The 15,068-nt window shown below is 36.9% G+C and overlaps 1 protein-coding gene across 2 annotated transcripts in view; it reads right to left on the bottom strand.

Annotated features, from left to right (window-relative positions):
- The window catches only part of LOC140140000 (uncharacterized), an 88,783-nt gene that overhangs the window by 63,523 nt on the left and 10,192 nt on the right, over positions 1-15,068 (bottom strand). The window contains exons 4-10 of one of the 2 annotated variants that reach the window (XM_072161810.1): positions 14,728-14,891; positions 12,725-12,793; positions 7,475-7,602; positions 5,862-5,970; positions 4,554-4,724; positions 1,718-1,833; positions 852-995 (exon numbers count right to left, since the gene is read on the bottom strand). In XM_072161810.1, coding sequence (XP_072017911.1) covers positions 852-995; positions 1,718-1,833; positions 4,554-4,724; positions 5,862-5,970; positions 7,475-7,602; positions 12,725-12,793; positions 14,728-14,891 — 901 coding nt within the window. The remainder of the gene's footprint in view (positions 1-851; positions 996-1,717; positions 1,834-4,553; positions 4,725-5,861; positions 5,971-7,474; positions 7,603-12,724; positions 12,794-14,727; positions 14,892-15,068) is intronic. The other variant, XM_072161811.1, reaches the window with a different exon arrangement.

Genomic DNA, 15,068 nt, shown 5'->3' with positions numbered 1-15,068 from the left:
CAAGATAGCGGCACCCATGCTGGTACCAAATTTGTGATTTCCGGCAACTTCTGTATAGCATACTGTAGCGTGCAAATTTGGAGAATCGGCAAATCACTGTCAACCCCTTACTATAACCTTAAATCAATTATTGTCACATTCAAGACAGGTGACAAATAACAATGTTTCTATTGTGTATAGATCAATGTACAAAAACTAGAAATGAAAATTTAAAAACAAGTAAAAAGTTAACAATGGGCATAATGCCAAATATTCATCAAACAAAAAATTCCACCTAAAATAGGGCATAAGTTTGAGTGTTAATTTGGCTAAACTTTGCATTGGTTGCAGAAAATACATACATTGTATAACATGAATATTCAATAGCTATGAATAAAAACAAAATGCATACTGTATAGACCACTTGTGACGTCATTGCCCAGCAAAGTTCGGTGCCGAGTGCCAAAGTTTAATGGCCAAAAATTGCCAATTCCAGAACCCACAGAGGTGTCAGGAAAACAGTACAAAATTACACTGGAGTGATGAAAATCACTGTGTACATAGTCGACAAACAAAACCTAACAGACAAAAAATGGTTGATTTTTTGTCTGTTAGGTTTTGTTTGTCGACTATGTGAAATGAAAAATGTGCTAGGTTTTACAATATGGTACGCCACCACCCACGAGCTGACCTTCATTCTGTGAGATTGCACTGCTCTCAAAATAATCAGAGGGTGTAAGACATGAACGCCGAACCAGATTCTAAAAGGTGCGCCGAAAAATGCTGACATCATGTCGATGTTACAATAAGAATTTTTCTGTCATGTCGACATCAGAAAAAGATCGTCATGACAGCACTAAATCTGTACTCACTGAACTGGATCCTCCCACACTGACGTCCTTGTGCCCAAACACATCCATGCGACGATATCGAAGTATGTCTTGTGATAGGTTGCTGGTGTGTAAGCACATAATCCCATAAAATTGTCTCCTAGATGTAACTAGAGATCCCATCAGCTGAAAGAGGAATGAATAATATGAGGATTTGATACTTTTGATTTAAAAAAAAAAAAGCATGATTTATAGTGCGCTATGCACAGGCACAATGGCATTGATCCACAAGCCTCAGCATACTTTACAGGTTGTCGCTGACTAATACAGCCCCTTATCATTCTACAAACCATTTAACAAAAAAATCAGGGACTTTGCTGCTAAGAAGCGCACACCCCAGACATTCCACAGGTGACCTTCGCAGCCAGGATCAGCTCCCCAAGTTCCATACAGGTTACAATGAAACAATTAGCAGTAACTTCCTTTTGTCCAGGGGAATTTAAAGCTAACTCCACAAGAGCATACTAAACCACCACAGGGTTCAAACCCGCAACCTCTCACACCATAGTCAAAGACCTTATCGATTGAACTAAGTTGACTGCATAATTGAGCTCACTTGACTGCATCTTGACTCAACACAAGATTAAATGTACCTCAAATTTTCAGTCATAGCTTTGCCTTTCACCAGGAGACTGGCAACCCAAGTTAGTAACCTATTGGATACTTAACCCCTTCACTTTGTCGTACACTCCTGGTACAAAATAGACAATAAAAAAATTAAAAAGGGTTGTGGATATTTTAGGTCTACAGTCTGACAATGCATGGTTGTCCGGTTCGCACAATTTCTTCAGACTCAATATCGATAAATTGATCACAGGAAAAAGGTCTATAAGAAATATTGTAGATACCTGTATGTTGATCGGTTCACCTTGTAGCCCCCTGAAATTTGGATCTCTGACTCTCATGAGCAACGTCACTTCCATCATTTTCATTGGTTCCTCCATTGGCAATTCACCTGGCAACCCTGGAACACAGTGAGAAAGAATTTTGGTGAGATCTGTTTACCTACAATCACGGGAAGGGGACTCTTCAAAAATATTTGAACAGGGATGTTCTGTGATTCTGCCTTTCTCTATACCTATGTATATAATTCTTATTCAATGGGTGCGTCTTGTAAAGAATTCACGTAATTTGATTGGTTTTCAGGTGTATAATATCTCACAATAGTTGATAGTGATATTAGTCAGGCGCGCCGCCACGCAATGGCGGCACGCTTGTTGCTCCTCAATGATCGTAGCGATAATGCGTTCGCGTAATACTGCGTCGCGAGAACTAAGAAGCGCGATTCGGCGGCTTAGATGTTCGTGATGGATCCGTTCATTTAAAGCAACGGGGATGTCCTCACAATCGTAGTGGATACTGGCTGCGCCGGCATCCACTACTCAAAATATTGGCCAGCCCATCCATTATGACACGATATTGGATAGGCAAAAGACAAAATCCTATCATTTATTCTCTAAATACATGTTACAACCTATTATTATACCCATTATACCCAGATAAAATATCATACTCTTCCCAGAATCCTTTGCATCATTAAACATCACCTCATTTCATCAAATGACACTCCTATTACTTTGTACAGATTCCCTTTGTCTCCTTGTTGAGAATAGCCTGGCTAAATTTGGGTCCATAGTCAAACATATTTGAACAATCTGGATGTGCTATGTTCATTGAGATACATTTTGTTACACACCGACATCGCCTGGCTAATAATTACTTTGTCAGCAGAGATACTAAAATGAATACCCGGGATCGATACACATGAATTGCTATGCACGATTTTGATATGAGAAGAAAATCTTTGGATACCGATGTAGAAAATGATGAATATCTCCCGTAAATGATTTCGTATAAAGAAACCAGATGTGGTTCCTTGAACATGAATATATATTTTGAACAGATATGATAGTCGTTAGCTTGCGTCTTGAGACAGTAGCTTGCGTCTTGAGTCAAAAACTGACAATAATTCGCAATAATTCTGATTTATATGTGCGAATTATATAGCGCAGTGTATAGGCCAATCGTGAAGGTAGTCTAAAAGAATATGACATATGGCTACCATGCTCGACTGACACACAGCGTGGTCAGTCACCGAGCTAATCGGGGCTATTGTCAGTAGCCTTAATCAGATGTCCTTCGGCCTATTATGCGACTCAAAACTATTAAACAGGTCGATACATAAAGGCCATGCGTAGCGGTGGATTCAACCTACCATGGCGATTTCTGCCATGAAGATATCGGGGCGATGACACTGTGTGTTGCGCCTGAGACTAGGTTTACTAGTCTCAGGTTGCACTAGATAGCAAATCAGTACAGAAATGCATTATGGGAAGAGTCAGATATCTTCTCTGTATTATACCTACCTGTAAACCTAAAAGCACACAATTTTGTCAAAATTGGGAGCTTTGAGGAAAAAATAACCAAAATCTGCTGAAACCCACCGAAAATGGACAAGTGAAGGGGACATTATTGCTGTACCAAAATTCCTAAAAATGCACCCAAACCCATAAAACATGTATTACTATATCAAATATATAATATCCCCCACTACAATCACAAACCTGGACTTCTTAATTCATAAACCCAAGTATCTTTAAATTCACAGAATGGCAGCTCATAGCATCATATTTAATTATACCCGAGGACAACAGGGCTGAATGATTTAAATTGAGGTACTTACTGGAGACATTTAGGATTTACTGCACTATTTTGGAAAGACCTATAGCACTGGCCGACCAATCGTGTAAAATCACGTCTGTGTCATGCGATGCTAGCAGATTGATCAGTGAATGTGTGCTGTATGATGATGATGTGATTCAATTAGCCATAAACTGCTCCAAATCAGGAAATGTGAAAGGTCTTTGCAAATAGGTATACATTTGATCAATTCACTGATTTGAATATCTTGCATGCATTTAAGGGGGTACTACACCCATGGCTAATTTTGTGCCTATTTTTGAATTTTTCTCAAAAATTATAGCGCATTGGTGACAGGTAAGATAATTATGTATATTATAGGGGCAAAGACTACAACTACTGCACTGAAAATTCAGCAACTCAAGGAAAGTAGTTTTATTGATCAAATATTGGTTTTCCCTCATTTTTACTGTAACTCCACAATTGTTGTCTGTGCTGAAATTAAATTTCCAGTGCAGTAGTTGTAGTCCTTGCCCCTATAATATACATATCTTACTTGTCACCAATGCGCTATAATTTTTAGAAAAATTAAAAATAGGCACAAAATTGGGCAGGTGTAGTACCCTTAAAAGATGAGAATAATATACATGTAGTCTTGTTTTTAACCTGTCATGAAATTATCTTGTCCATGACTGGAAAAGTGTAGAATCCAGGAAAGAATTTCATGATTTGGAGGGGAAATTTTCTTCCCTGTGTAAGATTTTTTTGACTGCGAGGCAATGGTGGAGTGAGAGGGCAAAGTCAAATTTGTGGGGGGCTAAAATTGGGAAAGTTACCTCAAATGGGCAATCTTCGTCCAAAATGGGGTATTTTTTGCCCAATATATGGCAATTTTTGCCCAAAATAGGAAACTTTCGCCCAAAATAGTACATCAGTGCTGTGACTGGGGAAGGAGGCAAACTGGGGGAGGTCAAAGTGAACTGGTTACCTAGGTAGTGAACTCCCTCGTGAAATTTGGCTATCTTCCTAGATTCTGCAACTTACCCATATAGTTTTGTTGACCAGCGCTGGGCACATCTCTGGTAATTACTCTCATAACAACACCAAACATCCTACTCCATGTTGGGACTGATTGAGGGTGCGGGGACACGATCACAAAATCATCATCGTTCAGGGTGAATTTGGAGTCCTTTTCCTTACCTTTCGGAATAGGCACTGTGGGATAGAACACACATAGTTAGTAAGTCATTCATGGTACATACATATCATTTTCCCAAGGTTTTTATTTGTGTGCATTTCAAGGCTAATTGCAAAACTGCAAGTTAAAAAACCCACACAATTTTGAAGAGTCTTAGAAATCACAAAGACTTGAAATTGACGATTCTTGGTTCTTGGTTCGATAATCCTTAAGAGCTGATCTCAGCTATACTAGGATGAAAATGTGCATCAGACGTCGACAGCCAGTGGACGTACACGATTAACACTCTAGTGCTTCAAATACCTGTGAAAATTGCTGTGGCTGTGCCAAGGGGGAGCTCTTGCCCTTCAATCTCAACATCAAGTTGAACCCCCCCAGTTGAAAAAATCCTGGTACTGCCACTGCAAAATTGGCAAATAAAAGAAAATTTGTCTTAAAAATCCACCATGCCCAGAAACTTGCAACAGCAGTAGCCCAATTATTGGCAAGACACGGTGTCATGTTCTGAGGACCTGTTGAAAGTAACCAAATAAGCCCAATCGCCATTCTAACTTCCGGTTTTTGAGAGCAGTTTTGGGACACTTTGACCTCTGACATATCGGGAAAATTTACGTAATTATTATTAATTTTCTTATTATTGTCATAATTTTGATCATTAAAAATACCAAATAATTAATTTATAAAATACTAATATTTTTCATATTTGTTTTAAATATTGTAAAATATTTTAGATTATATAAAAAAAAAAAAAAAACCCAATATTTCTGAATTTTCTGAAAGGTCAAAGGACAAAGTGTCCTAAAACTGCAAAAACTGTCCTACAATGCATTGCAAACTTCCAATGCCGATTGGGCTTATTGAACAGGTAAGGTCCTGTACCTGTAGCATTACTGCCCCTGCCCAGAGTTGCCAAACCCTCCATTTGGTAGCCCAATTAGGCAACTTTTGAATATTTTCCCTGTGACTTTTGGCCATTTCATGTCCCATAGAACCCAATGGCTATAAAAAAAACTTTTCAACATTCGCCCAGAGACTTCCTGTAGTATCCTGTACCATAGAAACCAATGGGTTAGAGAAAAATTGGATGACTTTGCCATTATTTGACCCATGATTCAGATTGAAAATATTTTGGCAACCTTGACCACTTTATTTACCTTTTACATTGCACATGGTAAATCCACTGTACTGTCCACTTTCTCTGCGTGTATACTCCACACCACACTGCATGATAGGGTTATGCCTAGGGTTAAAGTCCTTTAGAAGCTAAATGCATGAATAAAGAAAAACAAAAGAAATCAAAAACAGTTTACGAATATTCATTAAAGAAAAAAAGTTGCTGCATTCCCCAATTTTTTTCATCTGGAGTTTTCTTCCCCAGCACTTCTTAATCTTTGTTTGTCTTTAGTCACAAATGTTGTAAACTATTATTTTCAATTACAATACTTGAAGCAATGCAAGGTTCTAGTATAGTAATCTGTGAGTGTAAATTCATTGCTAACCCAGTGTCGACCGCTAATTTATTCTGAATTTGACAGCTTCACTAACTATTAAATTATAGGGACATTATTATATCATACCTTCATTTTGATGTCAAGATTTAAAATCTAAAATGCGCATATCTTTGCATGTGCACTCTCTCCGTGCTTGAATTCCGCAGATGCAGGTACAGCGTTCAGACTTGGCGACATACATTGTAGCTCATCTCAGCGTACACAGAGGGCTCAACTTGTCAGCGCTTTTGCGCAAACTCCCCTTTTTGTAGGCTTTTGCTATTTGCACTATTTTTTAGTTCGCTATTGCACCCGCACTTATCGTCGACCCCCCATGGGCAACAGGCCTACCTTTCATGGTATGAACGCAAAATTTTCATCATCAATTCTCAGAAAATGTAGCGGTAAAGATTTTTAAATGTGCTACAGATGATAAATTTGAATAATACAATTGGTGATGTTGCTTCAAGGCCTATTCAGTGATTTGCTGATCTGGAGGATGGTAAATATCATAAAAATTGAGATTTTGACATCTTTGCTACATGTATAGCATCATAGATGTGCTAACATACATCATCACTGGGCGGGAAAAACCTCATAAGTATTTTTGGCCCTTGAACATGAATAAAGCCTTGTAGGTGTAGACTTTATATTGAAGAGTTTGCTTCATCCCTGTTCAAGGGCCAAAGTACATGCAGGAAAAACTCATAATACTTTTGACCCTTGAACATGGATAAAGCCGTGTAGGTGTAAACTTTATATTGAAGGGTTTGCTTCATCCATATTCAAGGGCCAAATGTACATAGGAGGGTTTTCCCGCCCAGTGACAACATGTAGTCTGCTGGTGGTTGAGCCAAAAGCTGAGCATTACAGACAAAGCAAGACAATTTACATAAATCATTTCTCTTCTGAAGTAGAGAAATTAGCTACATCATAGGTTTCAACTTTGTCAATACTGCTGTTTCCTTGTTTTTTGCAAAAGTTGTCATTTCAAAAAAACCTGGTCACAATTTTAATGACTTATCCTTCACTTTTTAATTTATAAACAATTTAAAATTTTTTACACTTTTTTCTGGTATCACTGAATAGGCCTTTACATTAAAGTGTCTATGCTCTAAGGGTATGTAAGTAGTGGAAAAAGAAGCGGCATCTCGGACAGAATCGCCATTGGTCCATTCAAAATAATCACAACCTATCTACCCTAATTTGTGTTTGTTATAAGCCAATGCAACAATTTTGTTTAGGCTTCATCAAAGACACAAATTAGTGTATGTTACCTTTGCCCACGTTTCCAGCATCAATAGTGGTATAAACACCTCATAATAGCGATCCATTGACCTGAAATCAAACTGAACTCGGCTGAGACGTCTATATCTGCAGGTGGACAGGATGCCTGAAGTGTACCCTATGGGTTGGCAAAGAGATACAAAATAGTTAGTTTTAACTGAATGGATTTATAACGTGCACAACCATCAAAATAAGATGTTCAAGGTGCAATACAAAAGCAAATCAAGAAAAACAACAATATAAACTTAATGAAAACAAGAAGATATACAGGGTGCAATAATAAAATTTGTACAATTTTGAAAATAGAATGACACAAGTATGCCGCTTATGTTGTGGTTTGATATTTATATGTCTATCAAGATAATTTCTTTAGCCATCAGCTAAGCTTTGTTTTAATAAAATCGACGGTAGAAAATTGAAGATATGGCCAATTATGTAACCTAGTCTTAAAACCGCTTGGGCCACTTTTGTCTAAACTGTTATAAGAGTGACTGAATAGAGTTGGAACCATGGTTGATGCTCTTATGATAGGTAGTTTTAAACAATGGGGTATTCAAAGTGGTAGAAATGATTACATAATAGAATATCTCCTTGAGTTTTGGAAAGTCACAACTAATCACTGACATAACAACCTCATTTACTAGAAATCGTGGCTGCATGAGCGTATTTTTATGTTGTGACATTCGGTAGCACATGGAGTCAAGCAGAAACCATAAGATTGTTTATAGCTCATTTTCCAAACTCATGTCTTCCATCAAGGCATACAATTACATATAACTATGAGAAGTATGTGGAATTTGTTAACAGAAATGCTGGCAATAGTGGTCGCCCCAGAACAGCTAGAAGCCAAGCTGAACTTAATTTCAAAATCCTATTGTTTTGTACTTATGGATGCAAAAAACTGTTCTCAGTTTTACCAACGATATCTCAGGGATATGAGAAATTACTTTATTTATAAGATAATTTGAAAGAAATTTCATGACTTCATTTATAGATTTTAAAGAAAGATCATATTGTCATTAAGTTCATGTTAGTTATATGAAGAAACACGACTTATAATTCTTTTGTGTCAGTTATTTGATGTTTAATGCACGATAAGCATATCTACGCGGTACAAACTTGATGTGCGCAAACATGGCAAAAGTGGCCCAACACGTTTTCTGGACGTTTTAATTAATCGGACATAACTTTTGAACCCAAGCTAGTAAAGAAACCAACTAAACGTCTTCTTTTAGCCAAGGGGTCACTCCATATGAAATCAAGGAGGCTCCCCACCTGACCCCCTCAGATTTGCTTTATATTTCAGTCATATGTTGTACCAGTAAAAAAATTAAAAACCTGCAAATTTGATGTCTGTAGCTCTTACGGATTTTCTGTGGCAGCCATTTAAAGTTGGAGTAGGGGGGTCTAAATTTGGACTAAAAAGTTGCCTTTTAAATAAATTTCATATTTGAGAGTCTGTGCCTTCTTTATAAAAAGAGAGAGAGGTCTGAAACCTTGTATACACACTAACTGCATGCCCAATTTGTCAAAAAGTAAAAAAAAATAATTTCTGTAATTGTGTGTTGTGTCACGGGGTCATTAAATATGCAAGAAAAAATGTAATGTTTTGTAAACTGGCAAGTTTAGCCCCTCTAATTTCACATTTTTTGTCAGATTAATTATTTTTTGTTTTCACTGATGCTATATATAGGATAAATACAATGCATATCCAAAAAATTGAGGTCACAACTCATTTACATTTCGAACAGCGCCCTCACGAAGATGAAATTTATTGCAAATTCAACATTTTCGGGGGCCCAAAGTCGATGTGGTCCACCTTCAAAATTTATAAAACATCACTTTTATATGACTACTAGTCTTAAAATACAACTTTGCTAAGTCCCAGTAATTGTCTAGGTTGACTTCATATAAAACGACAAGCCCAAAGTTGACCATTTTCTTATGATTGCATGTACTGCAAATGTGCTGAATTTGGAAGGCTTAAAAGTCAAATGGGCCACAATATTGAAAATAAATGATTAGATGAGTAGTTATTGGCCCTATTTACTTTTATTTCCATTTTATTTTCAATATACAGATTTTCTATGGCAGCCATTTAAAGTTGGAGTAGGGGGATCTAAATTTGAACCCAAAAGTTGCCCTTTGAATAAATTTCATCTTTGGGAGCCTGTACCTTCCTAATAAAAAGAGAGAGAGGTATGAAACCTTGTATACACACTAATTGCATGCCCAATTGATCAAAAAGTTTAAAAAAAAGAAATTTCTTTAATTGCGTGTTGTGTCAAGGGGTCATTAAATATGCAAGAAAAAATGTAATGTTTTGTAAACTGGCAAGTTTAGCCCCCTAAATTCATATTTTTGTCAGATTACTTGTTTTTTGTTGTCACTAATGCTATATATAGGACAAATACAATGCATATCCAAAAAATTGAGGTCACAATTTATTTACATTTCGAACAGCGCCCTCGCGAAAATGAAATTTATTGCAAATTCCACATTTTCAGGGGGTCTAAAGTCGATGTGGTCAACCTTCAAAATTGATAAAACATCACTTTTATATGACTACTAGTCTTCAATTACAACTTTGCTGAATCCCAGTATGTTTATAGGTTGACTTCATATAAAACGACAAGCCCAAAGTTAACCATTTTCTTATGATTGCATGTACTCCAAACGTGCCGAATTCGGAAGGCTTAGAAGTCAAAATGGCCACAATATTGAAAAACATGCCTTAAAAAAAGTTTTTGAAATCGCCCAGAAGTAAAAGAGCTATATCAATGACATTTTGTCAGTGCAATCACTGATCCTTATGTACACTATGGTTCAAAAATGGTCTCATAAACATGTTTACTTTTTTTACAGGTAGCGCTAGATGCCAATAACCTGCTACCCCAGTTACTGTGCATAAACTGCAAGATTGAGAAAATTGAGGCAAGCAGCGTTATTAAGATCCTGCTTTTGAAGGGTTGCAGTGCCTAGAACATCGATGATGAAATGAAAGTTATCTTCGGTGGTGATTGTGATATGTCACTGTTGCTTTTTGGAAAAGGAATTTTTATTTCACCACAAATTTTCTGGGCACTGTAACCCTTAAAATGGAACTTAGTCATGCTACATGACTTAATTTTCTCCATTTTGCTGGTTATGCGGTTACATAGGCAGGTACTGACATCTAGCGCCTGTAAAAAAAGTAAACATACTTATGAGACCATTTTTGAACCATTTAGTGTACATAAGGACCAGTGATTGCACTGACAAAATTTCATTGATATAGCTTTTTCACTTCTGGCCGATTTCAAAAACTTTTTGATACCCCTCGTATATATATAATGTGATGCAGCACATCAAAAAGGGGACTTTGCGTCAAAGCACTTTTCAAGGTATAGATTAAAATAGGCAGAAAAAACAAGAAAAATTTGGGATGATTCTTCGATTATAAAATATGACCGACTTGATCAATTGTAGCAAATGAGGTGTCGTTTTCAAAGCAGAAATACTGAACTCAAAATTTGCTCTCCACTAACCCCGCCTTAAAACAGGCAAGTATATCATACTCTAAACAGTAAATACAAGTTCAAACAGTAGGCAATTATTTCATGACTGTGGATTACATAATATGTGATGCGATCAAGCAAATTCAGTCGGAACTCGGAAATATCGATTTTGAGATATAGCCAAACAAAGCAAATATTTCCTTTTGTTTCCTTTTGTTTTGCAAAATCTTTAATTGCTCATATCTTTGGAACTGGTTGTTCAATTTCAATGGCGTTTTCTGCAAAATGTATCTTTGTAAATGTTTTTTGCTATCCTATAAGAAATTGAAAATTTAATATTTCCGAATTCCGACTGATTTTGCTTGATCACATCACATATATGTGACAGTGTTTTTATATGTTTTCAGCCATTGATAAATTGCTCATAACTTGGTACCAGATGTCCGATTTTCATGGGGTTTGCAACAAAATGTAGCATTCATAAACTGCCAGAAAATGATGTAAAAAACTTCTAATTGACAATTGTCAACATGTGACTCAATTGATCCCCTTGATCATGTCACATATATGAAGCAGTAGCAGGGCAAAAGCAAAATAAACAAATTGTGACTGTGGATTACATAATATATATATATTCAGTAGCACGGCAAAAGCAACACAAACAAATTGTGACTGTGGATTACATAATATATACAGTAAGCAAAAGAATTAAGGTAGCAGTTGTGTTCATCCCTGTATATCCTAAATAAAGACAAATGTGTCAAAATTAAAATAAGCAGCCAATGCCTGTACTCTTTAGCTCTGAATTAAGACCTTATTTGTTGAAATTAGTTGAGAATTAAAGAAACGGTGATCTAAAACCTGATGAAGATAGGAAATAAAAAGTTGCACCTTTGTGTTCTAATCAATGAAAGCACGACGCTAGTTTTAACGTGTTAATCAATGAAAGCATGGCACTAGTTCTCTTGTTTGCGAACGCTTTGTGTACAAACCAATAGGGTATGCAATGTGGCAAACTGCAACTATTAAATTTGCATCTTCCTTGGGTTTTTGGATCGTTGTGTCTTTATTTCTTGAACAATTTCAACGAATGAGGTTTTTAATTCGAGTTAAAAGATGCAGCTACTGGCTGTTTGTTCCAATTATGACATATCTGCCTTTGTTTAGGAAATACAGGGGGTGAACGTAACTGGTACCTTAATTATTTGGCTTACTGTATAGACCACTTTACATCATTGTTTATTAACAAAGGCGAGGGATTGGTCTGTCAATATGCCTGAACGAACCGCTTCACTGTTCAATGGCTTTCTTGTACTATATGAAATGTGGTGGGAGATTTAAAATACACATGCCCTGAGCAGACTACGATGCGCACGCGCACGCACACTGCAGGGCAAAGAACAATGGAAAGTACCATAATGTGTGCGCATACTGCCGGGCAATGACGTCACATGTCAAGTGGTCTATATATTCAGTAGCACGGCAAAAGCAACACAAACAAATTGTGACTGTGGATTACATAATATTATATAAAAAGCAGTAGCAGGGCAAAAGCAACACAAACAAATTGTGACCAATACAATCAAAGAAAAACAAACACTGGAGATAAGAGGTTACCACCACATCACTTTCAGAATGACCATCAGCATGATGCTCCTATTGATGAAACAGTTATTTTAACCCTAAACATACTGTAACAACAACAAGTTCATTTGTGGCCAACAGCGCCCAATAAAAACTCACTCTGGAGAAAAGAAGTATCTAGCACATCATTTTCAGCATGATCAGCCGGATCTTGAAAAGCTGGTAAAACTGGCAGGGTTGAAAAACAATTAGGAATACAATCATGTCACACAGTGGTTCATGAGAAATTAGCAATGATGCACCCACCACAGTGGTTCATCAGAAAATAATGATGTCTGCAATTTTATATTATGAGGACAGCTTTAGCTACATGAGTGGTATAAAAATATGCAGATGCATATGGGTGCAGAGCTGTTCATTTCTGATGAACCCTTGTATAACATCATTGAATCCCTTTCAAAAACGAAAACAAGCTAAAGATCATTTAATTCACACGATTATTTCATGAGCAATATCAGTTAGTTATTGCCACTCAACATTACAAGAAGATCGTTCAGGTTAAACTGATTTCTCTGTTGATTTCGGCATAAAAAACTAAACAATAAAAGGACAATGCTTATTCTCCCAAAATAATGAATTCCACATCTAAGCGTGTACAAATGTATACATACACAAGTGCTACGTATGACAAATTGGCATGACAAATTTTACGCTCTCACGCATAATGCGTACGTATGTACATGCAATGATTGGCTCCTGTACAACTGTGTAGGAAGAGTTGTTGAAGATCATTTATTGCACATTATTATGAAGTTGGGTTGTTAACAAGTGGGTTTTTAAACTCTTCTTGCAAAATGGCAAGTGAAGAGGCATTGCTGATAAAACTAGAGCGATAACCGCACCATAGCTGAACCATGTGGCTTCGGCAGTATATTGTGGTAGGCCTATACCTACAATTGAAGCATTTTGAAAACTTGCCCTTTGACCCCTTTATTGCCCCTTAATGACCTTAAATGATTTTTAAAATATTTGCAACAAGTTTAGAATGTCATAAGAATCATTTCGTTTAAATTTCAGCTCAATCGGAGCATTTTGAAAAACTTGACCTATGACCCCTTAATGACCTTAAATGAATCTTAAAATGTTTTTGAAATGTTAAGCATGTCATAAGGATCATTGCATATAAATTTCAGCTCAATTGGAGCATTTTGAAAAACTTGACCTTTGACCCCTTTATGACCTTAAATGAATTTTAAAATATTTGCAACATGTTTAGAATGTCATAAGGATCCAGGCATGAGACTGCACTTTTCTAAAAAAACCTGAAAAAACTGAAAATGCGTGAAATTGGGCAAAAAGTACCAAAAGCGGGCTGAAATTAAATAAAGTTGCGGAAATTTTGACTATAAAAAAAACTGAATTCAGTTTTTAAACTGAAAATTCTCATGCCTGAGGATCATTGCGTTTAAATTTCAGCTCAATCGGAGCATTTTTGGTTGAAATGACCTTTTTTGACCCCTGTGACCCCTGGATGACCTCTGACGTTTGGAAATATTTTTATTATATTCTTTATGTTTTTCTCTTTCATATGACACCACTCATGGGGTCATACCTTCGTAACATTTAGAGATATGTCCATTTCAGACCAAATGGTTAGTTAGGGACCTAGTAACATATGCAGTTGTAGGCTGATCCATTTCATGGTTCAGATGGTTCAGCAAAAAAGGGGACACAGCGTTCCATATAGTCTTGGGGCAAAAACGTGAGAAAATGCGATTTCAGTAGTAGGATGCTGAAATGTCATGAAAGTGATTGCAAAAGAGATTGTTCATTACAGGGATGTTTCATAGATTCAATCATTGCGCTATTCCTTTTTAAATCCACACACCCCGTATGGAAGACATGACCTTACTCTCCTACACATTGAGTGTGAATTTCAAATGGGTTTACCTGAATGGGGGACTCCATTTGAAATCTACACTACCTGTATGGAAGATTAAGGTCATGTTTTCCATTTTATTGGGGGTGTATGGATTTCAACTGGACTAGCCCACTTCAATAGGCACTGCAAGTAGCAAGTCTGGAACCTAACAATGAATAAGTTATAATAATATAGGTAACAAAAACAATTGTTATGCAATATGACAAATATATTGACTTACGGAAATCTCTGCCTTGGAAAGCCCAATCACAGTCCCACTCAAGAATCCACTGTAAGAAATCGGTCTCCTTTAGCAAGCGGCTTGGTTTGACTTTTGCGGCTTCGCACGTGGCTCGAACTGTGGGTACTTTTGCTGGTACAGGCAATGGTGGTGCTGCTTCCGATCTGAAGATAACATAGAGAGGAATTAATTGTATGTCACAAAGACATCCACAATGGCTGCCCTATAAACAATTGAACATTTCTGCATTCTATCTTGTACACATGTAAAAATATGACACCTGGCAGCTATTACAGATAGGGCCTTCTTGCTTTTGCCCATCGATGTGTATCAATGCAAGT

Source organism: Amphiura filiformis, chromosome 18 (assembly GCF_039555335.1).
Source record: "Amphiura filiformis chromosome 18, Afil_fr2py, whole genome shotgun sequence".
Taxonomy (NCBI): domain Eukaryota; kingdom Metazoa; phylum Echinodermata; class Ophiuroidea; order Amphilepidida; family Amphiuridae; genus Amphiura; species Amphiura filiformis.
The sequence above is the reverse complement of the archived record's forward strand: the minus strand, read 5'-3'. Positions and strand labels throughout refer to the sequence as shown.